At 37.4% G+C, this 25,057-nt stretch overlaps 2 protein-coding genes across 4 annotated transcripts in view; one reads left to right on the top strand and one right to left on the bottom strand.

The window, feature by feature from the left end:
• psmd1 (proteasome 26S subunit, non-ATPase 1) overlaps positions 1–3,878 on the top strand; it is a 74,313-nt gene extending 70,435 nt beyond the window's left edge. For both annotated transcript variants that reach the window (XM_056447649.1, XM_056447648.1), the window contains exons 23-25: positions 145–321; positions 1,712–1,875; positions 3,712–3,878. In XM_056447649.1, coding sequence (XP_056303624.1) covers positions 145–321; positions 1,712–1,858 — 324 coding nt within the window. In that variant the 3' untranslated portion in view covers positions 1,859–1,875; positions 3,712–3,878. The remainder of the gene's footprint in view (positions 1–144; positions 322–1,711; positions 1,876–3,711) is intronic.
• Positions 3,879–18,178: 14,300 nt separating this feature from the next.
• LOC130215816 (arf-GAP with coiled-coil, ANK repeat and PH domain-containing protein 2-like) overlaps positions 18,179–25,057 on the bottom strand; it is a 101,290-nt gene continuing 94,411 nt past the window's right edge. Inside the window, exons 22-23 of one of the 2 annotated variants that reach the window (XM_056447659.1) lie at positions 24,565–24,626; positions 18,179–18,339 (exon numbers count right to left, since the gene is read on the bottom strand). In XM_056447659.1, the coding sequence (XP_056303634.1) occupies positions 18,260–18,339; positions 24,565–24,626 (142 nt within the window). In that variant the 3' untranslated portion in view covers positions 18,179–18,259. Of the gene's footprint in view, positions 18,340–23,340; positions 24,627–25,057 lie in introns of those variants that run through there. The other variant, XM_056447658.1, reaches the window with a different exon arrangement.

Below are 25,057 nucleotides of genomic sequence, written 5' to 3'. Positions count from 1 at the left end.
ATCGCAATATATATCGCAGTCAAACAAACTAAATATTGTAATGTCAGTTTTTCCGATATCTTTCAGTCCTAGTATGCATGTTCAGATCCAGATGACTTCCTTAAACCTAATTGTGAGCTGCATTGACCAATTCTTTATCTGCAGGAAACACAGGCCGAGGCTGAGAAAGAGAAGAAAGACGAGGAGAAAGAGAAAGAAAAAGAGAAGAAGAAAGAGCCAGAGCCAAACTTCCAGATGATGGAGAATCCGGCCCGTGCCCTGCCTGCCCAGCTGAAGGTGCTCACCATGCCGGACAGCTGCAGATACCAGCCCTTCAAACCTGTGAGTCCGACTTTTGTAATTCAGGCCTGCCAACGTTTAACAGCTTCCGTCTATTAGAAAACCCATATAAACAGCGTAAAGAGCTGCTGAGGTCAACTAGCATCAGTCCAAATTGTTTATTTTTTTCATTTTAGTAAAGAAACCTGCGCTTTAGCTGTAGTCGTTTGCCGATATTGAACAATTCAGTAAATCACGATAATGAGCATGCACTGTTGATATCATGGGCACTTCGAAATGCTGTGAATGGGTATTCATTATGTAAACTTTTAGAGTGCTCTTTAGGAACATTCAGATCGTATTTGCAGTGGTTCATTAAGGCCCCAAGTACTTGACGACTTAATTGGGTAATTAGTTTAATAGTTAAAAAATAAACATTTTAAACATGCTAATCTGGCCTACAGCATGTTGAAATATTGATTGAGATCTTTGATAATTTCTTAGTTGATGCCTAATAACGTTAAAATCGTAGTCGTAACCTGATTGCAAGTCATTATTTTTATTTATTAAATGGATATTATGACTAACGAAATTCTGTTTTATTTTATTCATTTAAAATAACATAGTAACTAATTAATCTGTCTTATTCTCACTGTTTATTTTAGTCCTGATTTCATTTAGTTAACTTGGTGGAAACATTTGCGTACTCTGAATATTTTTCTGCAGTCGAGCACTACACCATACCTGTCAACATTGGGATGTGAAAATAAGGGAAATGGCCACCATAATAAGGGATCCCCCCAACTTCCTCGTTAAAAAATCCCTATATTACTAAATATGTTTATTTGGAGCTGTTTCATAGTAAATAAAGAGTTAAATGGTCAGTACTAAGTTTTATTATTATTATTATTAATATTATTTACGAAATAAAAAATAAATAGTATACATTATCAGCAAATACATTAGCAAACAGTTCAGCTTATTAAAATGAAAAGCTATTATAATGAAATAGAATCAAGCTATCAAATCTCATTAGCCGTTTCTTCACTGTATAACTTACACATTCTGATTAAAGAGTAACGAATGAATCTCTTATTTATTTGGATTTTTCGTTTGATTGAATTAAATAACTGGTGTCACTTTAAAAATGCACACATCTAACGTTATAATGAAAGCTTTCCATTGCTTTACTACCTTCTTTGCTCATTTAGGATGAAATTAGTTGTGTTTGAAATTTCTAACCGCTAATATTGCCCACAATACATTCCGCATTTGACGTGAATTTGATTAGAACTACAAATGCAGGTAAAAGAACTGCAAACATGGCTGACGCTCAAGACCAACGGTTAAGTGGTGAGGCTTTGGTAAAGATGTTTGAATGACTATGAATGACTATGGGGGTGTTGAAGTTTTGCATAATATAGTGATCCCTTTGTCCACATTCTGTCCCCAGTTACACACAGGAGGCATCATCATCCTGAAAGACACCAGTGAGGAAGAGGAGGAGCTGGTGGAGCCGGTGTCGGCTCACGGACCCAAGATTGAGGAGGAGGAACAGGAGCCCGAGGCCCCAGAACCATTCGAGTACATTGATGAGTGACATGTGCCACCCTACAGGTACTACTTCCACATGAACATTAATTTACCAGAGTTTTACCTCTTCTCCTCCTTTGTTTTTGACCTTTGATGGTGTCCCACAGGGGTTGCACAATTAAAGAGACACTCCACTTGAAATAGTCTCATTTTACTGCTTGAACAGTTGAGTTTCAACATTATTGAATTCCTTCAGATGATTTCCAGGTCTGGCAGGAGCACTTTTAGCTTAGCTTAGCATAAATCATTGAATCGGATTAGACCATTAGCATCTTGCTCAAAAATGATCAGAGTTTTGATAATGTTCCTAATTAAAGCTTGAGTATTCTCTAGTTTCATTGTATACTAAGACTAATGGAGATAAAAAGTTGATTTTTTTTTCTAGGCTGAAGTGCCTGAAAATAACCCCAGCTAGGTTGCTAGGTAAAAACCCTGCGTATTATGCCATATCCTATGATTAGTACGCCAGAATGAGAGTATAGTTGCTATCAATATCAGCCTAGAAAATAACAACTTTTCATTTTCCGTTGGTCTTTAAATAGGAAAATTATTACAACTATTTTTAACTTATAGGGAAGATGCTAATGGTATAATCCGAATCAATGATCTATGCTAAGCTAAGCTAAAAGTGCTCCAGCCAGACCCAGAGTGAGTTGAATAAATACATTTGATTAATACAATTGTAGGAATTAAAAGAATGGTTAAAATCTAGGGGGAGCTGTAAAATGAACCTATTTAAAAAAATTTATAATAATAATAAATAAAGTGTAGCGGTTCTTTAATTAAACACAATTTTCATGTTTATTTTGTTTAGTAAAGGCGTCTCTTTAATCGGCAGTAAATCTCCAGCAGGTTCTTTCAGATGGTGCAGTGTTTGCTACACAGAGCCGTAGTTTACTAACAAGCTACACAAAAAAAAAAGAGCACAATTTAATCACAAATTCCCGAATGTGATGATAACCATTCAGATTTGCCAGCTGTTTGCTTTTCTATTCAGTGAACTACGGCTCTGTGTGTGCTGTACATCTAAAAGCAAGTGAAAAATACCACAATTACTTACGATTTTACTCCAGACTCACCTCATAACTTCAGTCGGGTGTTTGAAATGAATCTTCTGTGAGGTGATTTAGTAGTCGTGTGTTTCTTCATCACACTGAATCAATAAAGCAGTTAAATCTGTGCTGTTTGATTTCCAGAGTCTCTTCTTTGTGGTATATTTGCATTTTCTGCACTAGAGCGGCCTCTGGCCTTCAAAGGACGTTTACTACTGATCACAGAACCGTGTTTCCCTGACAAGATGTGCATGAGAATCGCAGCTTTTGTTGAATCGCAATCTCAATTTCCCGTTTGTAAATTCAGGGGAGAGTCATTCAAAGCCTTTGCTGCTTTTGGAATATAAACAAAGAGAAACGATTTTCAAAAGGCCATGAATTAATTTAGTTTGGAGTCTTTAAGTCGGCCTTTCTCAATCCCGGTCTTTACACCGCACAGATCTGCACATTTTGAATGTTTCTGTTATTTCACCCAGTTGATTTAGATAACCAGCTCTTAGAAGAGCTCTGTGCATATGCGATAACACAGTCATGAATATTTCATGCAAAAATCACCTTCATGCAGGTGTAATTCTGAAAACGTTAAAGAAAACCGAAGATAATCGTAATTTTTACGAGGGTAAAATGTGCGTTTAGAACAGACACAGACATGACATTTTTTTTTGTCTAAGCACAACTTAAAAAGTTACGGTTGGTGCACTTTACAATAATATATATAAATATATATAAAATGAGCTTCAGGAAATGCATGTAGAACAGTCTAGATTCAGTATAATGATGTCTGCTCTCTGTGCGCTCTTTATTGCAGGTGGTGCTGTGAATCCACCGTATTGGCAACATGCAGTTCTCCACGTCCTGTTATCCACTCGAAATGCTCAACCCTTTCCTTTTTTTACGTTGTTTTCTCCACTTGGCCACTTAAGGAATGTTTTACATGATGCATTTTGGCCATTACAATAAAATATCTATGTTGAACTTAAGCTTTGGGTGTTTTATTCTGCTTTATTTTCAGCGTGGGGCTTTAATCAGAGGAGTGTTTTTATAGTTCCTATAACTATTGGCAGAAGCACCCGCAATTTTGCTAGTTTACACCACATGGGTTAATCAGTTAATGTGGGAATGATTTTAGCTATAGGAACCTTTTAGGGAGGACTAAATTCACTCATTTTGAGTCTAATTTTAACACTTATTTCTTTTTTTTTTATTATTATTACGATGTAGATTGTGTCAAAGCAGCCTAACATGGAAGTTCTGGTAAATTGAAACTGTGTCAGTCCAGTTTTCAGAGTTGAAGTTAAGTTCAGTTCACTGTGGTTTAATTTTCACTGCTGAAAGTCCAAACACTGAAGAGTAAACCCAGTGATTTGCAGCTTCACAAGTCCAGAACCATGCAAGACAGTGGCGAGGAACAAACTTCACCAATTGACGTGAAGGAAAAAACCTAGAGAGAAACCAGGCTCAGTTGGGCACGACCATTCCTCCTCTGGCCAAACATTATGTGTAAAGCTATAGTCTAGGTGCAGGAGAACACTGGTCATCCATCGTGGAGAAGCTGCAGGTGTGAGTTGTTCACCGACTGACGCACGTCTTTCACTGGGAATCATGCTCTCCACTCCTCCATGACCACCACAGCATCTGCTCAGGATACGGCCTGGTCCAGGATTATGGAGACCACTGGTTGCCATCATCTCTTCACAGGTCTTGGATCACATCAATGGCGCTGCATAATCTCTAGAGGCCTCAGGATGAGTATCCCCAGGTGAACGTTGAGAACAAAGACCATAATTAGCGTAGCTGCTGTTCATTGTGTATGTCGTGTAATATGTGAAGGAAAAGAACAGAAAGTGGCCCTAGTGGAGAATTTATTTAGCGGATGGTTCCTATTACTGGGCTGGGATTATTATGATGGGAGAAAATGTTTTTCAAAGCTTGGAAATCATTGAACCTTCGCTTCACTAAATGATTCACCGTTTTGAAGTGTTTGAAGACCACATGCTGAAACCGTGTATAATCAACAGCAGCTCAGTCAAAATATGCACTATAATTTAGCTTTTTCAAACATATTGCAAACTTTATATTGAAAGTATAACCTATAAATGGGTTTAGCTGATCATCTAATGCTTCCTTTGTATAATTAGCAATTGTGTGTAATGCCTCCTCTTGTTGAATTGCTGAACACCACCTCAATTGTAAGTTGCTTTGAACAAAAGCATTTGCTAAATGTATTGAGTATCTGCAAAATCTGCATTCTTTATCAATTATCAAGGTTTATATATTGTTTGTTCAGGCGTGTGTTCGTTTAAAGGGTCTTGAGACCTCCCTCTTTCAGCTCAAGTCTACCTACCAAGAATTTTTTCAAAAAGTGCTTCATGATGGGCGTGGAGCTCTGGGAGGAGTGGGCGTGGCCAGCAGAGCAGGGGAAACAGAAGGGCTTTTGTCATTTGGCTCTCCAGGGGTCTGTTCTTCGTATGTAGATTACTTGGTTAGCTGTATTTATATATTGACGTCTTATAGAATATAGAATAATTTCGGAATTACCACACTTAATACACTTGCATATGAAGTAAATCATATCTCAAAGCATTTACTGGGGCACTGGCGATTTTTACTGGGGCACGTGCCCCAGTAAATTAGGTCTAGCGATGCTCCTGTGTATTCCCCCTAAATTTCAACACAATAACTCGTATATGGCAACATAAGTGTGTTATATAATACATACATTGATTTATTGTCCAGGATAAATCTTGCTTTATACACTATTGCTACAGTTTTGACCAAGTTTGATATCACATTAATTATTTGCATTACATTATTTAATTTTATGATCCAATACAACACCAAGAAACTTAATTGCATATACTCTTTCTATAACTTATCAATTTTTAAATCTATATTATTATCAAGTCTGATTATAAAAAACTGAATTAATAAATGTTTACCATTAGAAACTGGTTATGTTCACACACCGCTGACACACAACGCTGTTTAACCTCCTTATTAAAGTGAATCCTGAATAAAAGGTCCCCTTAAAATGATTAGAAAAACAAACAAAAAAAAAAGGCACAGCTTGGGTTATAATGTTTACAAATGTAGTCTGATGTCATTTTCATAACCCATTCAGTATATAACCCATTCAGTATATGAAATTTGTTTTAACTGTAGCAAAACATTTAAATTCTTGAGCTGATCTCAAACTGTCCAGAGCAAACAAACAAACGCAGAAACCACATTAATCATGTTGGCATTTTGGTAATATTTCCTTATCTAAATAAACGAGCAGTGTTTTCTATATAGTGCACATCCTGAGGTGCTTTCTATAGAAACTACAGTGTGAGTGAGTGTATTTAACGGCATGCGGTCAGAGGTGCTCCAGCAACCTAAACCAAGCTGACAGGAGGAAGCCTTTAGTCACACTTTCCTCCCACCCTTCATATATCCCCTAAAAGGAAAGGATTTTGTCGAAGCGCTAATTTCCCGTATGTCTTTACAGTGTGGGTGGGATACGCTTGGACTTTGACTGCAGGAAAATTGGCACAGTATCTGAAAAAGACACGCGTATATCATTTACATGTCCTATAACTGTTGAACAACTGTTGCTTATTGTTCACGTCTCATCGTCTCTTTATCGTTTAGGGGAGTCTGTGATCCTGACCTCGCTCTGGAGACAACTCTGCACTCTGGTGCTTAGTCATTTTGGATTATCGCATTATAAAAATTGCTTAAAGGACACCTATTGTGTCCCTTTCTACAAGATTTAAAACAAGTCTCTGATGTCTCTAGAGTGAGTGTCTGAAGTTTCAGCTGAAAACATCGCACAGATAAAGTTGTACAACTCTCCGAAACTGCCCCTTTTAGGCTTTGAACCTAATTGTGATGTTTTGGTGACTGTCGCTTTAAATGCAAATGAGATTGTGCTCTCTTCAGAAGAGGGCGGAGCTACAAATGCCTGTGTGTCAGGATAGTGGCAGATTTAATAACAAGACTGACATCCTATGCTAATGAGGGAGAGATGGTCACAAGTGGGCGGGGCTTTCCTACTCTGATGCGTACAAATGGAGAATGTCAATCAAAGTGTTTCTGCAGACTGTTTAATCAAGTCTTGATTATTTATAATAGAATTCATTCATGTTTACCATTAGCAGCTGCTTATATTCACACACTGCTGACGCACAACTGGGTTTAAACCCCTTATAAAAGGGATTTTTACATAATAGGTCCTTTTTAATAAGAAAATAATAAAAATGAGCATAAAAAAACGTGCACACAACAGAGTAGGAGGAACTTTTTATATAATAAGAACAAATGTGCAGAAACTCGGGGCTCCCGTTCATCATGGAATATCACAGAATTCATTCATTTTCTTTTCGGCTTAGTCCCTTTATTAATCAGGGGTCACCACAGCGAAATGAATCGTCAACTTATCCAGCATATGTTTTACGCAGCGGATGACCTTCCAGCTGCAACCCAGTACGGGGAAACACCCACACACTCATTCACACACTCATATGCTACAGACGATTTAGTTTACCCAATTCCCCTATACCGCATGTGTTTGGTCTGCGGGGGAAACCGGAGCACCGTGAGGAAACCCACGCAAACACGGGGAGAACATGGTCTACCAGCTGCAACCCAGTACGGGGAAACACCCACACACTCATACGCTACAGATGATTTAGTTTACCCAATTCCCCTATACCGCATGTGTTTGGTCTGTGGGGGAAACCGGAGCACCGTGAAGAAACCCACGCGACCACGGGGAGAACATGGTCTTCCAGCTGTAACCCAGTACGGGGAACACCCACACACTCATAAGCTACAGACGATTTAGTTTACCTAATTCGCCTATACCGCATGTGTTTGGTCTGTGGGGGAAACCGAAGCACCGTGAGGAAACCCACGCGAACACGGGGAGAACATGGTCTTCCAGCTGTAACCCAGTACGGGGAAACACCCACACACTCATTCACACACTCATAAGCTACAGACGATTTAGTTTACCTAATTCGCCTATACCGCATGTGTTTGGTCTGTGGGGGAAACCGGAGCACCGTGAGGAAACCCACGCGAACACGGGGAGAACATGCAAACTCCACACAGAAATACTAACTGGCCCAACCAGCTCGAACCAGCAACCTTCTTGCAGTGAGGCAACCCACTGCGCCACCGTGACGCCCAAGCAGAATCATATAATAAGAAAACAAGTTCGCAACATCAAGCAGCAGAACGAGCTGTTTTAAATGTCTAAAAATGAATGGAAGTGAATAAGAGCGGAAGTCTCCAGCCAAGAAGATTCAAATGACTGCACCCGCTCGGACCCGAAGAATAAGATGAATGCAGCATTTCAGGTCCTGGAGGGTTTAGTTCCAGTCCTGCTTCAAACACACGTATCTGTAGGTACAGTATGAAACAAGCCTGAAGGACTCAACTAGTTTGATCAGGTGTGTTTACTGATATTTGCTCCACTTCATCATGATTTTGTTTCTCGTTGCTTCATTCTCAAAAACATGCGCCTAAATCAAATTCACATCTTTAAATGGAAACACGGCTCATGATAGTTGTATTTGCAGATACAAAAATAAAGAAATAGGCCTCTAAAACAGCCATCATCGACCTCTCCTAATGGACCGTGACCTTGTAAACAGAATTTTAAAGATCTCCAGTCCTGGACGTTGGTAAAGCAGAAGAAATGTGCATGAGATCACTACTGTATGTCATTACGCTTTATTATGTGCTGATATCTCTGCAAATCCTTCATTCAGAAAGACAACATGACCATAGAAGGTGATCATTATCTACAGACGGGGCTTATTGTGGCCCTAAAGGGTCAAAGTGAAGACTTGAATGATGGGTTGTTGTTTTTTTGACCCGTTGGTGAATAAATACCTGCGTGCCGTTCTGCCGTGGAGTCACAGTCTGTTGCAGCCGTACTGAGTAACTATTGATGACGGATTTTTCTTGTTTTTTTGGCTCCGGTCATTCAGCAGACTGGTCAGACTGGTGCTGGAGAGAGGTTTATGATGGGTGTCCCGGCCCTGGAGGTGGTCGAGAGCCTCCTGCCTTGTTGTATGTGATGTACCGGGGATGAAGATGAGTGTTACGACTCCTCGCAAGTCATGATATTTGTGGATCTTGGCACCAATGAAACACAAGATGCACAGAGCAGTGCTTCTCCCAGTGAGAGTAGTAAGTTAATTCGGCTGCATTTACACTGCAGATCCTGATGGTCAATTCTGATCTCGTGACAGCTTCCAATTTTCGTGACGACCCGCTTAAGCTACATACGTTTTTTATCCTTGTACACTACCTGACAAAAGTCTTGTCGCCTACCCAAGCAGTTTTAGGAACAACAAATAATAGCTTGAATTCTAGTTGATCATTTGGTGTCAGAAGTGGTTTATATGAAAGGCAGAGGCCTCTAGATTACGCTTATTTTACCAAAATACGATCAGATGTTTAATGATTTAATTAGGACATTTGGAATGGCAAAGAAAGCGTTCTTGCAGGACTCCCAGAGTTCATCAAGATTCTTTGGATTCATCTTCAATGCCTCCTCCTTCATCTTACCCCAGACATGCTCAATAATGTTCATGTCTGGTGACTGGGCTGGCCAGTCCGGGAGCACCTTGAGCTTCTTTGCTTTCAGGAGCTTTGATGTGGAGGCTGAAGTATGAGAAGGAGCGCTCTCCTGCTGAAGAATTTGCCCTCTCCTGTGGTTTGTAATGTAATGGGCAGCACAAATATCTTGATGCCTCAGGCTGTTGATGTTGATCATCTACTCTGCAGATCTCTCGCACGCCCCCATACTAAATGTAACCCCAAACCATGATTTTTCCTTCACCAAACTTGACTGATTTCTATGAGAATCCTGGCTATATGCGGGTTCCAGTAGGTCTTCTGCAGTATTTGTGATGATTGGGATGCAGCTCAACAGATGACTCCTGGGAAAAACCTTCTGACCCTTTTCCAAATTATCAACTAGAAGTCCAATTATTATTAGTTGCTGGGATCATGACAAGACTTTTGTCAGGTGGTGTATATGATATTTAAAGTTTGGTACTCATGTGGACGTGCAGTATTTTTGTGATTTGGATCATACCTTAAGTGAACCGTGAAGTTCGCATTGGCCAAGCAGACTCAGGTACAGTTCGCCGTCCCTCCGTCTGTGCACACGGAGACCAACTTTAATTATATTCCTGTAAGCTTCAGGGATATGTCCCCCTTAGCTTAGGGATATGTCCCCCTTACTTTTAGAGACAGACCATTTAGAACAGGTGATTAATAATTATATGAACGTATGATCTCATACAGCCGTCCACCCCACTTTTAAAATGTCCACTACGCCCCTGGTACCGCTGGATCGCGTCTCACTATAGTTGTTAAACGTGATATTAAATTAATCTCGTCTCTATCTAACCGTATCGTCTGTCTTTTGAATCTATCAGGTAATGAATTATGCTACTCATATGCTTCCATACCACAGTACACTGCTTCAATCTTTCACTTTCACACTTGTACTTAGTAGTTTTAAACCCCATAGGTATTTTTAGTAATTAAACCCCATTGAAAATCAGTGGAATGACTGAAGACTGCAGTGCACAAACGGACACCATCAAATTTAACTGAACTTGAGCAGTTCTGCAAAGAGGACAGGGCTAATATTGCAAAGTCTAGATGTGCAAAGTTAGTAGAAACGTATCCCAACAGATTAAAGGCTGTAATTAAAGCAAAAAGGGGATCCTTTTCCCAACCCCTTGATTCTTTTTTTGTATATGTTCATTTTTTTCTGACATGTTGGTGTTATATCTTTTGGTTGAGAGTTATAAGTTGCACTAAGTAAATACAGTTAGATAAACTGTCTGTCTTCATTTCAGGCTAGAATGCAACAAAATGTAATTACCCTGCTGAAAAATCCAGCTTAAACCAGCCTAGGCTGGTTGGCTGGTTTTAGTTGGTCGACCAGCCTGGTTTTAGAGGGGTTTTGGCCATTTCCAACCTGGTCTTAGCTGGTCAGGCTGGGTGATGACCAGCTAAAACCAGCTTGACCAGCCTAGCCAAGCTGGGAGCCTAGCCAAAACCAGCTATGTCCAGCTTAAACCAGGCTGGTCAGGTTGGTTTTGGCTGGTCATTTTTCAGCCTGACCAGCTAAGACCAGGCTGGAAATGGCTGGAAACCAGCCTAGAAATGGCCAAAACCCCTCAAAAACCAGGCTGGTCAACCAGCTAAAACCAGCCAACCAGCCTAGGCTGATTTACTGTAAGCTGGATTTTTCAGCAGAGTATTTTGAAAGGGGGGTGATTCTTTTCTTTACCCACTGTATACTTCTATTTTTATATAACACTGGAATTGCTCGACAGCACAATGCTTACGTGAAGAGATGCTGAAGAACAACCACAGCAGATCTACTACAGTCGTTTGGTAATAGTGAAATTTGGGCTGCAGATTGAGTTGACCTCTACGACAGAGACTCCTTGTGTTGGTCAGGGTCTGGGATAACCCGTCTGAGCACAGCTGGAAGCCAGATTTTCTGTCATGGATTCAGTGGATTTTCCAGCTGATCGTCCGCTGGCGAGGCATTGAAGTGTAGATGATGAGACCCTTGGGCTTCTGCTCTTAAAAGCGTCTCCACAGAGAAAAGCACAAGGGCCTCCCTATTCTGGGAAGTGAGAAGAAAATCAGCGAGCGAGTCGGGTAAACGCGTACTACAGGACAACAAACATCCACAGTTTTCCAGCCATTATGTCTCGCTGGCAGTCTTCGGTTCTGTCTTTATTCATCAGGACTGTCGGAGGAGTAATCCCACATGGACTGTTTGGATTCTCCATGCTTGCGTGCTTCTCATTCTCTGAAGGTGAAATCACGAGTCAATTCTGAACGGTCAAACTCAGACCAATTCACTTCATTTGGAAAATAAGTCCTCAATCAGAGAGTTAGAGCAACTGTTGGCTGTGAAAACAGCTCATGTCCTCATGGTGTTACTGTTGACCCTCATGTTGACGTACAGGTCAAAAATGACCCATTTTAAAAGCAGAAAAAACCTAAATGTTTTTTTCGATCTTGAATATTTTTTCAAAATAAACACGTATCAGAATTTTGGTTCTTGCAACACATTTCAAAAAAAGTTGTAACAGTAAAGCTGTTAAATAAAGCATTTAGCACTTTGGAATGTTGCCATTCCCTTAAACACAATATAAAAGACGTTGAAGACACCAAGCGATAAAGAGTTTCAGGTGTCATTTTGTCCCATTCTTCCTGCAAACAAGTCTTAAGGTGGGTAATAGTACGGCTATACGGTAATAGTTCACCATACATTCTCTATTGGAGACAGGTCAGGACTGCAGGCAGGCCAGTCAAGTGCCTTTGTGTGCAGAATGTGGTTTTGCATTGTCTTGTTGAAATATACATGGGTGTCCCTGGAAGAGAAGGCAGCATATTGTGCTCCAAAACCTCTGTGTGTTTTTCAGCATTAAAGGTGCATCACAGAAGTGCAAAATACCCTTGGCAAGGGCACTAACACAACCACATACTATGACAACTCTGGATCAGAGGTCTGTATTCCCACAGCTGTACAGCGGGACCAGACCAGACTTGTGGTGCGGGAATAAATTTCCGAATAAAACGCGGTAGCGGTCAGTAATTCTGGTGTAATTTGAACGGGAGCGGGCGGGTTAACAATATAGGGCTCCCAAGTCCTGATGTTAGTCCAGAACCGCTTATCACTGGTGCAGCCAGTGCTCACGACTGTTACACATGCTGAACGCATGACCAGTGCTGTGCACGCATCATCTGCATAACGGTCCTCAGAGAGGCTTTACCAACACAGGAGAGCAAAGTGAAGATGTGCTGTCCTTCAGCTTGCATTTGAAAATGGTCAGTTTACAATTAGGAAACCCACATCAGACAAGAAAAAATGACCTTGTGCACGATTTGATAATAGCTCAAAGTTTTACCCGTTAGCAGTCACAAGACTGGAACCTCAGGTTTAAGACGGCACTCATAACTAGGCCCATAGGGAATCTGAGCGCGCAGATATCCGCAGATTTTTAACACATTATTGATTCTGTTTATGTGTGTACATTTATATTTATTCAGTTTTTACATTAATTTCAGTATAATTACTGACTAATATGAGTTTAATATATATTAATATAATTACTGACTAATATAGTTTGTACAGTAATATTTTCTGTCTTTTAGTGGATATATTATATGAGAGACTTGCTTTGTTTACCAAATAAAGAGGATCTAATTGGATTTGCATTGTAAACATTAAATACAAGTTAAAAAGGTATTACTTTTAATTTTATATTAAGGTTTTAGTTTATATATTAAGGTTCAAACTCCCAAAATAAAATTGAACAAAATTCTCAGCAGAAAGAGCAAAAAATATACGCAGATTCTGTCTGGCCCTACTTATAACTCATCACAAAGGGGCAAACAAGAGAGACATTTGGCCTACAGTCCTCGCACAACCTGCTTTATCTGTTATCTCCCTCTTTTGATTATACCCAATTAAATGTGAGAGTTTGGAAACCAGATCTAAGTTTAGCTGGAACGATCGGGTTAGGTAGAAAACGGGGCGGGGCGGGTAAACAAAGGCTGAATAAATGGCGTGAGCGGTTCGGTGCGGAATTAAACCTGGCGGGAACAGGTAGCAATTAAAAATGAGTCCCGCGCTGATCTCTAGTCTGGATTTTGCACTTTTTGATGGTAAAAGTCTGATGATCCTTTTCTTCTTTGGTCCAAAGCACACGGTGTCCATTTCTCCCAAAAATACTGACTCATCTGACCACAGTACACAATTGCACTGTGTAATGGTCAGTCCCAGATGCCTCTGAGCCCAGAGAAGTCGACGGCGCTTCTGGATATTTTGACCCAAAGGGCGAATAGTGCATACAGATTAATAAGACAGCAGGAGGGTTAAGGAGGCTATGAAAGTGTTTGGGTTCTTGCGTTTCAGCAATGGTAGCATTAGCAGACCTAGGCTGTTCACATTTTTACAAGACATTAAAAATAACAGGAACTCTGAGGGTTGGACGCGATAATCAAACAGGCTTTATTAGCAGAGCTCGACCTCTTTGTTTTTGTGCAAATGTTCATTTTTTATGAAGGGAGAAGGACTCAAGCGGTGGCTCTCCGTTTCTCTGTGGGAAGCCAACCACAGATTTCCTCCACCGCAGAGCCAAGATGGACGCCCGGAAGACGGGAATGATCTGACCGATCTCCACATGGAAAAGATGACACGGCACTTTTTCACCGAAGTCTCTCGCTGCTAAAGCTATTTCACATTGCTGGGTTTGTTTTATACGCTCAGCCATCCCAGGCCACAGTTACGGTTCAGTTTTATGAAGCGTTCAGTGCTGTGTTTTGGCCCGTGCATCAGGAAGGACACGACCTGGAGTCCTGCACAGATGAGTCTCTGTTTCTCAGAGCTGGAGAAGAGTCTCAAACTTACAGTGGAGGTCAGAATTATTAGCCCCCCCCCATATATTCTTTCCTATTTAATGGAGAGAAGATTTTCAACACATTTCTAATCATAATAGTTTAATTAACTCATTTCTAATAAGTGGTTTATTTTATAATATGACGACAGTAAATCATATATGACACGATATTTCACTAGTATTCAGCTTAAAGTGACATTTAAAGGCTTAACTAGGTTCATTAGGCAGGTTAGAGTAATTAGGCAAGTCATTGTATAACAGTGGTTTGTTCTGCAGACAATCCAAAACAAATATAGCTTAAAGGGGCTAATAATTTCGACCTTAAAATGGCTTTAAAAAAAAATGCTGGACTCATGTTTGGACTCTTGTCATCAAAGAATACTAAACAAATTATGTTATAGGAACTTTATCCATAATTAAAAACAAAAAAAAAAAATGTAACGTGGACTTGAAATTGTTGTGGTAAAGTCAGTTTATGCTGCGTTTTATCCCAGAAGTGAAGATTAGCATAACAGTCACATATCTAGTTAGCACATGCTTAAAGGGGAAGGGGCAGTGAATCAGCAACATCAGTGGGGCCTATCAATCTACAATAATTTAGTGGCTGCATTTTATTTATTTATTGAAATATTGTGAATTTACCTAAGTACATTAGTAATATCAACGGCAAAATCATATTGGGGTGGCCATAAGGATGGCCAGAGTTTACATAGGGGTGGACGTGGCACCGCTGATAACAGAACAACTATTCAAATGAAATAAGCAATGATAGCATCACACAGTTGCTGCAGATATGTCGGCTGCACATCCATGATGCGAATCTCCCGTTCCACCACATCACAAAGGTGCTCTATTGGATTGAGTTCTGGTGACTGCGGAGGCCATTTGAGTACAGTTAACTTATTGTCATGTTCAAGAAACCAGTCTGAGATTCATGCTTTATGACATGGCGCGTTACCATGTCTACATGCCTAAATGCATTGAGTTGCTGCCATGCGATTGGCTGATTAGACATTTGTGTTAACGAGCAGGTGTACCTAATAAAGTGGCCGGTAAGTGTATATATATATATATATATATATATATATATATATATATATATATATATATATATATATATATATATATATATATACACACAGTTTATGTCTTCATTATTAGCACTTGCCCCCCATTTTCTGAAAAAAAAAAAAAAAAAAAAAAAAAAAAAAAAAAAAAAATATATATATATATATATATATATATATATATATATATATATATATATATATATATATATATATATATATATATATATATATATATATATATATATTAAATAAATAAAAATCACAGGAGGGCTAATAATTCTGACTTCAACTGTATATAAAAAAAAAAAATCAACAAATCGTTCACTTCTGCACATCTGTATGCATCACCTGTGTTAGTGTGTGTGTGTGTGTGTGTGTGTGTGTTTTTGTGACATATCAGGACACAAATCTGTATAATGACATGGGTATGACACAGGTATTACAAGAAGGTGGTGAATTATGAGGACATTGCTGACAACCTAATTTCTCCTACAGCTTATAAATCACACAGAATGAGTTTTTTTTCTGTACAGTTTCCTGTGAGGGCAGTTTAGGGCTAGCGTGGGGTTAGGCCAATAGAAAACACAGTAAAAAAACTATGTAATGTCCCCACAATTCATAAAAACAAACATGTGTGTACGTTACCTAGTTTGGCTTCAAATAAAGGTGTCAATGCTGATTATGTAAAAGTTGAGGACTCTCACTTCGTCAGGTCTATAAATAAATCTCCTGAAAGTGTGTGACGGTGATGTAGGTGTCCTGAGCTCATCCCTTCACCAGACACGACAGCAGGGTTTACATCAGATCCTGCTCAACACACACACACACACACATGACAGATCTCTGCACACGATCTGATAGTGTACAGAAGAAATGAGGCGGTTTAAAAACAAGTCAAGACTGGCACTGAAGAGAAAATGCAGACGTAAAGCGCTGTAAATCATCAAGCACTGCAAGTAAAACAAACAAAAGGATTCTAGAGAAAACAATTTATAACATAACTCGAGATATTTTCTGTCAGACATTTGCAGAGGATAAAATAATCTTAAAAACGGACAGAGATGATTACAGTGATGCTAATTACAAACATTCAAAGTACCACAAATAAATCCCACCCAGCCCAAGATGACGAAGATGAGGATGATGATGATGATGTATGTACAGAATATACACAATTTACACCCTTTACACCGTAGTGGAAATTGTTTCACTTGTATATATAATAATATTTGAGCATATAAAGGTGGGATAACATACGGATTTTCTCTTTCAAACATGATTAAGAACATATCAAGTCAGAAAACATGTTGAACATTTGTGTGTGCGTGTGTGTGCGTGTGTGTGTGTGTGTGTGTGAAAGTGATATTTTGTAAACTTGAACAGTTTCGCTCCACATGCTAACAAAACAACTGAATAAAACGTATGACTAGCTAAAAATCGGGCCTCGTTTATGAAACGCAGAGAACGACTGAAAGTCACAATATTAAAAAACGTAAACGATTTTCTTTATTCCCAAATTAATAGTTGATATCTCGCGTAGTCTGAATTGTAGGATAAAAATTCTAAATGACGAGAAGTATAAAAACGCCAATATTGCGATCAGTAAAACAGTCGAAGGAATTGATCTATAATACTTTTGCTCTCATTTTGATCTCTCATTTGGATCCTGCGCTTATCAGAAGTAAATCTGCAAGTGCATGCTTAAATTCCTGCTAAATAACTGGCATTTACGATGTTGGACATTTCATAAATGAGCTCCATCGAGTGGAACGGCTCAAACATTTCTTATTTTTTTATATCCGAGCATCTTTACTGATACAGACGCTCGCTCAATCGATCCTCATCAGTTTCACTCTACATGAAATGATTGTGTGCACATGTACAATAAAAAAAGGTCAAAACTGCAATATAATTCAAGTCACCCAGATTATTACGTGGGCAGCGATACTGATTTCATAAAAATCCTTATTATATAATCAATTATAAAAAACTCAATGATGAAAACATCTATTATAATATAAACAGATGATCTAATGAAAAACATCCCAGTAATACGGAGGTCAGCGTGTGAGAAACCGTCCATAACCGGTCCAGCGCCATGTAGAAATCTGATATATGCAAATATATGCAAATAACATGTATGATATACAAGTTCAGATTTGAATTTTACATATTTAAAATATCTCATATATGCAACAACACGCATTTCAAAAATAATGCAAACATGGCCTTTTACATGTAGATTTTTCAACCGTTGAAATTACAAATATGTAAGTATGCGTTTATATATTTGTGGTTATATATGTATATACACACACACACATACATATACATATACATATACATATATATATATATATATATATATATATATATATATATATATATATATATATATATGTACATATATATACATACATACATACATACATACACACACATATATATATATGTACATATATATATACATACATACATACATACACACACATACATATATATGTACATATATATATATATATATATATATATATATATATATATATATATATATATATATATATATATATATATACATATACATACATATATATACATATACATACATATATATACATATACATACATATATATACATATACATACATATATATACATATACATACATATATATACATACATATATATATATATATATATATATATATATATATATATATATATATATATATATATATATATATATATATATATATATGCATTTTATATAAATCCAAATGAACTTGTGTGTGATGCATGTAATTTGCATATATTTGCATATATCAGATTTCTACATGGGCGTCTCTCAATAGCGGTTGAGTTTGTCTGGGTCGTTCGATGCCATCTGGGTGAAGTCCTGGAAAATGTCCTGGTAGGTTTCGTCTCCTGGAAAAGAAAAAAACAAATCCTGCTTGATTATGGTGTTAAACATGGCGCACCATTTAGCTGCGATAAGAAGAAGAGAAGAGCTTCATACCTGCAGCAGAGACTGAGCAGCAGAAAAGCGAAAGAGGAAAAAGAGCTGAAGAACAGCACACACAGGCACACACGCACACACACACACATTCACAGCAGATCCATTTATTTTATTCATATTTACATGATAACTAAACAATCTCTTGTTAATAACAGTTGTGCGTATAAATAAATATAGAGCTTTAGAGATGGCATCTGGTGCATGATTCTTACAGAAAATAGGAGTAACACTTTATAACTATACACTATGAAGCTGTTATTAAGCATTTGCATATAGTTAATTCATTATCTATTACGCATTAACTCTACATTAACAAACGTTAGTACAAATACTCCATTCTTGGCTTATAAACACGTGTATAATGTGATTAATAATTGTATTTTCATACTTTGTGAGTGATTTATTTTTCATTACTATTTAAGTATTGCAATATTTACAAACCATTTGTATTTAAGAGTAGTCGATGGTTTGTCAGATCATTCAGAATAAGTAAATGATTAATAAACTATTGAAATCAACATTTATATATTTATCTTATTAATCAGACATATAATAATGTTTACTATGCATGTTAATAAACGCTTTATTAACTCAACTTCATGCAGTTCTGTGACCTAATCTAAAGTGAGGATTATGCTTCGTAAATCTCTCATAGATGACAATTAAAGGCTCAGTATCAAATGAACAATACATCTTTGCAGTCTTATGTAAAAAACAAAATGAGTGTAAAAATTGGATAAAAAACAACAATAAAATATTTGAACAATATAATATGATGCAACATTTTAATGTTATTTAGCGATGTTTAAACTGTACAGTAAGTTTACTTTAGATAAGGTTGCAAATATTTATTTTTATTTAATAGTTTCATTTGTGGATCTTCACATGAATAGAACAAAGTCGTTTATTTTCTTTATTTCCAGTTTAGAATAAAACTGAGCCTTTAATTGTCATTTATAAAGGATTTATAAAGCATAAATAGTCCTCACTTTAGATTAGGTCACAAAAGTGGATGAAGTTAAGTTAATAAAGCATTTATTAACATATAAATTAACTTAATATATGCTTAAATAATACGATATGTAAATGTTGATTTCAATAGTTTATTAATCATAACTAACTCATTCTGAATGATCTTTAAAAATCATCGACTATTCTTACATAACTGATTTGTAAATACTGTGATACTTAATTTAGTAATGAAAAATGAATCATTAATAAAGTATGAAAACACAATTATTAAGCACGTTATACATGTGGTTATAAGTCAGGAATACAACATGTGTAGCTGCAGTTATAAACTGCTCACAAATGTTTATTAATGTAGAGTTAATGCTTAACAAATAATGAATTCACTAGATGCTAATGCTTAATAAATGATTAATAGTGTGTAGTTATTATAAAGTGTTACCAAAATGGGTACATTTTTTTTAGTATCACAACAACCATGAAGCTTGTTTTCACCACAAAGTTTAAAACAATGACTTCTAATCATCTGGACTTCACAGATCTGTGAGCCATCAATGGGTTTTTTCTTCTTCTCAGAATTGATGCGTTAATTTAACGGTTCTCTGAAAAATGTTAACCAGATTTGATCTATAAAAGTAAAATCATACACAAAATAGACAAAAATGAGAGAAATCGCACATCTGAGGGGGAACAAAGTCGCAAACGTGCAACAAAGCCAGAATTCATGATACGAATTTAAGTGTGAAAAAGTCATTGGTCAAACATCTGAGGAATCGAAATATTTATATCATAAAGGGAACCTATTAAGGCCCCTTTTTACAAGATGTCTCTGATAGAGTGTGTGTGTGTGTGTGTGTGTGAAGTTTCAGCTGAAAACACCACATAGACAACTCTGAAACTGCCCCTTTTAGGCTTTGATCCTAATTGTGATGTTTTGGTGACTGTGGCTTTAAATGCAAATGAGATTGTGCTCTTTTCAGAAGGGGGCGGAGCTACAAACGCCTGTGCCTTAGCACTTTTTTCCATGGGTTTCAGTACAGCGTAATCGCTACTATGTCATTCAGTAGGCGTGGCCTATTTGTGAATTAGCATAGGTCACGGATCAAGCGCAGACTGTGAAAATTTGCTTTAGATATCTGTACGTGATCACAGCGGTTTCGTGTCTAATGCCTTTTATATACAGCTACTTTGAACTAGCTGTCTGGATCATGTTTTACGTGAAGTCAGTGTATTTTAAATAAGCAAAGTAACTTAAAATAGCAAGTCGTCATGGTGGCGCAGTGGGTAGCATGATCACCTCACAGCAAGAAGGTCGCTGGTTCGAGCCCCGGCTCGGTCAGTTGGCATTTCTGTGTGGAGTTTGCATATTCTCCCCGTGTTGGCGTGGGTTTCCTCCGGGTGCTCCGGTTTCCCCCACAGTCCAAACACATGCGGTATAGGTGAATTGGGTAGGCTAAACTGGCCGTAGTGTATATGTGTGAATGAGAGTGTATGGGTGTTTCCCAGTGATGGGTTGCAGCTGGAAGGGCATCCGCTGCGTAAAACATATGCTGGATAAGCTGGTGGTTCATTCCGCTGTGGCGACCCCAGATTATTAAAGGGAATAAGCCGAAAAGAAATGAATGAATGAATGAACAAACTTAAAATACCTGCCAGATTACATTAATACTGCTATAACTTCAGATACCTGTCGTAATCCCAGGTGTTTCACGTATGACAACATTAATAAAAAAATTTATATATATATATATATATATATATATATATATATATATATATATATATACACACATTTTTCTATTAATGTTATATTTGTTACATTTTTACATTACGTGTTACATTTTTTAATTAATGTTAAATTTTTTTATTAATGTTCTGTTAATTAACTAAGATCGAGTCAAAATAACTAATAACAAAATGTAAAATGGCTACAAATGCAGTTTTACACCTCTTGTGGTCGATTGGTTTTGCAAATTAAACGAATAAAATCTAATATTATAAAAACAAAAATAACCGGGTGATTTTGAGAATGCGGAAAACTGAATCTGTACCTAAATTTGGTATGTGGGGTAGAGATATCGTAAACATGCTTGCTTTGGAGAGGTTGAGATCTGTCAATAATGACAAATTGCAGATATTTGATAAAACATGGGGACAGATATTAGAACACCTTAATGCATTAGAAGAAGCGCAAGCTAACCAATAACCCCTTTCAATAATATAGTAATTAAAGATTGAGTGTATTCACAGTTATTCACTATTTATAATCTATAATATTGTTAATAATGTGCCCAAACTATTATTTGACAATAAAACTATAGTCAGGATAACGCATTTTCTGGTGATACAACAACGTTACTTTATAATTGCTGTTATTTATGCATTACCTGACCAGCTAAATTATATTTTGCTTTCATGCGCATTTGTCCCTCTGTGTTCTGTTGTTCTGTCATAGGTTAGTGTTTTTTATGTATTGTATTTTATATGCATTATATTTTAGTGTATTGGATTGGGTTTTTTTCCTTCTGTATTTTGTTGTAGTTTTATAAAAAGCACATAAATAAACGTTTATAAAAAGAAATATTTAAAAAAAACACACACAAAAATAACCTGTATGATTGTTTATCCACCGCGGGGGTAGGTTCTTCATCGATCAGAGCTAACGCTATTCTGTATTTGAAGTGCCCACACAAAAAAACAAACCGTACTCTGCGCATGACCGGTGAACTCTTAATATTGTCGTTTTTTAAGGGTGCGTATACTCTAAAATCGGATGGCTGCTTCTCACTCAGAGCTGTTTATGCTAATATGCGAGAGACGATCATTAGTGGGCGGGGCTTTCCCCCTCTGATGACACGTACAAAATGAGAAAATGTCAATCAAAGTGTTTCTGCAGACTGTTTATATCAAGTCTGATTATAAATAATAGAATTAATACATGTTTATAATTAGAGGCTGGCTATATTCACACACTGCTAACACACAAGTGATTTTTGCAAAATAGGTCCCCTTTAACTTGCACTTTAAACTGAATACAAGTATATTGTAAAATATGATGTACTATCATCATGGCAAAGATAAAATAAAGTATTAAAACAATCTCAGTTAAAATTTTCACATCTTGTAGATAAAAAGATAGGTCAGTAGATACATACAGAGGTCAGAATTGTGCGATTAAAAAGTCATGATTGCATTTTATCTCATTGCTGAAACAAGCATTCAGACCCCTCAGTGCAGTAAAGGTGAGAAACAGAGTAAAAGAAGAGCATAATCAACATACACAATACACAACAGTCTCATTATCTCTTCATAACGACTATAAAAACCTCGGATTTGCATATGAATAAACCTGAGCGTCTGCATTTAGGCTGAGCTCTGTAGAGATTAAAAATAAGACTTGTTTATACGAGATGATTTAAACAGAGAACATAAGAGCTGAAGAAGGAAAGAGAAACAGAAGAGTGTGTGTTTGTGGAGCAGTGAAGGCCAGCTCTACTGCGCCGCTGTGTGGCTGAGGACGACACTGCAACAATACATAATAGTCACAGCGCACACTCGCAATGTATCAACTGATAAATAAATAATTACATATATATGTATATATTACAAAATATAGTTATCACTACATTCAGACTGTCAGAATCAACATTTCTATAGTAATACTGATAAATAGCTAAACTATACCTAAACATTTCACTGACCGTACATTTACAGAGAAACATTTACACAGTATATATACACTATATATATACAATATATAATATATTGTACAATAATGTATGTTATTACAACGGTTTCAGAATTAACAACTTAAATTGAACACAAGTACCATTAAAAAAACAATAATATATATATATATATATATATATATATATATATATATATATATATATATATATATATATATATATATATATATATATATAGTTAATATTGGTACTTATGTATCGATAGATGGATGGATGGATGGATGGATGGATGGATGGATGGATGGATGTGGATGGATGGATGGATGGATGGATGGATGGATGGATAGATAGATACCTAGATACATAGGTGGATGGATAAACAGATGGGTGGATAAAACGATGGATGGATGAAGAGAATGATAGATAGAAGGACAGATGGATGGATGGATGAATGGATAGAACAATGGATGGATGAATAGATGGAAGGATAGATGAACAGATGTTTGGATAAATAGATGAATTGATAGATAAGCAATGGGACGTGTGGATGGATAGAACGATAGATGTATAGATAAATGGGTGGATGGATAGACAGATGGGTGAATAAACAATGGATGGATGGATGGATGGATGGATAGATGGATAGATGGACAGATGGATAGATAGATGGATAGATGGACATGGATGGATGGATAGATAGATGGATGGATAGATAGATGGGTGGATGGATGGACCGATGGGTGGATGGAGAGAATGATAGAAGGAAGGATAGATAGATAGATGGATAGATGGATAGATAGACAGACAGACAGACAGACAGACAGACAGACAGACAGACGGACAGAGGGACAGACGGACAGACGGACAGACGGACAGACGGACAGACAGACAGACAGACAGACAGATAGACAGATAGACAGATAGATAGATAGATAGATAGATAGATAGATAGATAGATAGATAGATAGATAGATAGATGGACGGACGGACGGATGGACCGATGGGTGGATGGAGAGAATGATAGAAGGATGGATAGATAGATAGACAGACAGACAGACAGACAGACAGACAGACAGACAGACAGACAGACAGACAGACAGACAGACAGACAGATAGATAGATAGATAGATAGATAGATAGATAGATAGATAGATAGATAGATAGATAGATAGATAGATAGATAGACCGATGGATGGACGGACGGACGGATGGATGTGTTGATGTCGGATGAGTGTTCAGTCAGGTTAAGAAAGATCCGAATATATGTGTGTTTAATAAGTCTGGGTTATAGCAGAAGTTCAGTGTGTGTTCATGAGTGTGTGTTCATGTGTGTGTGTTCATGTGTGTGTGTTCATCAGTGTGTTGATGTGCAGCAGGACAGGTGTAAACACTAGGAGTCTCTGAGCTGTAAAGTAATGAACTCCTCCATGCACTTGCGGTACTGCAGTTCAGTGGGGCTGTTGGAGTGATATTGACCTGACTGACTGTACGGACCCTCAGATTCACGCATCTCCTCGTTCATCTTGGCCAGCCGGAGTCTGCAGACACAAAACAGAATACAAACAAATAAAGGTCTGCTCACACAAAGGACCATAACTGTAAATGCAATGATCAATGTATTTGAATCCACTCTGAAGAATGATAGTGATGTGTTTATTTTTAGATTGTGCTTCTCCTTTTGCATTAACCCAAATAACCATCAGATGTCCTCAGTGTCTTTCTAGCACGCCTAGCACTTCCCCAACATGGGGTATAACAAACAGTTTTCTAGACAGTCATTATTTTTAAATAATCTACCAAAAAAGGGCAGAACATCTCCACAATGTCAGCTGCAGCTTTAAATTGTGAGAGCCCTTAATATTTCAGCTGATTTTTATTGTTTATTAGCCGTAAAATAATCATTCTGAAATATATAATTTCTCTACATCTTTACAGTTATAGCGGTGGTCTGAACTCTGCTGCTGATTTA

The sequence above is a fragment of the Danio aesculapii genome, chromosome 22 (assembly GCF_903798145.1).
Source record: "Danio aesculapii chromosome 22, fDanAes4.1, whole genome shotgun sequence".
Lineage (NCBI taxonomy): Eukaryota > Metazoa > Chordata > Actinopteri > Cypriniformes > Danionidae > Danio > Danio aesculapii.
This window is presented reverse-complemented; position numbering and strand designations above follow the sequence as displayed.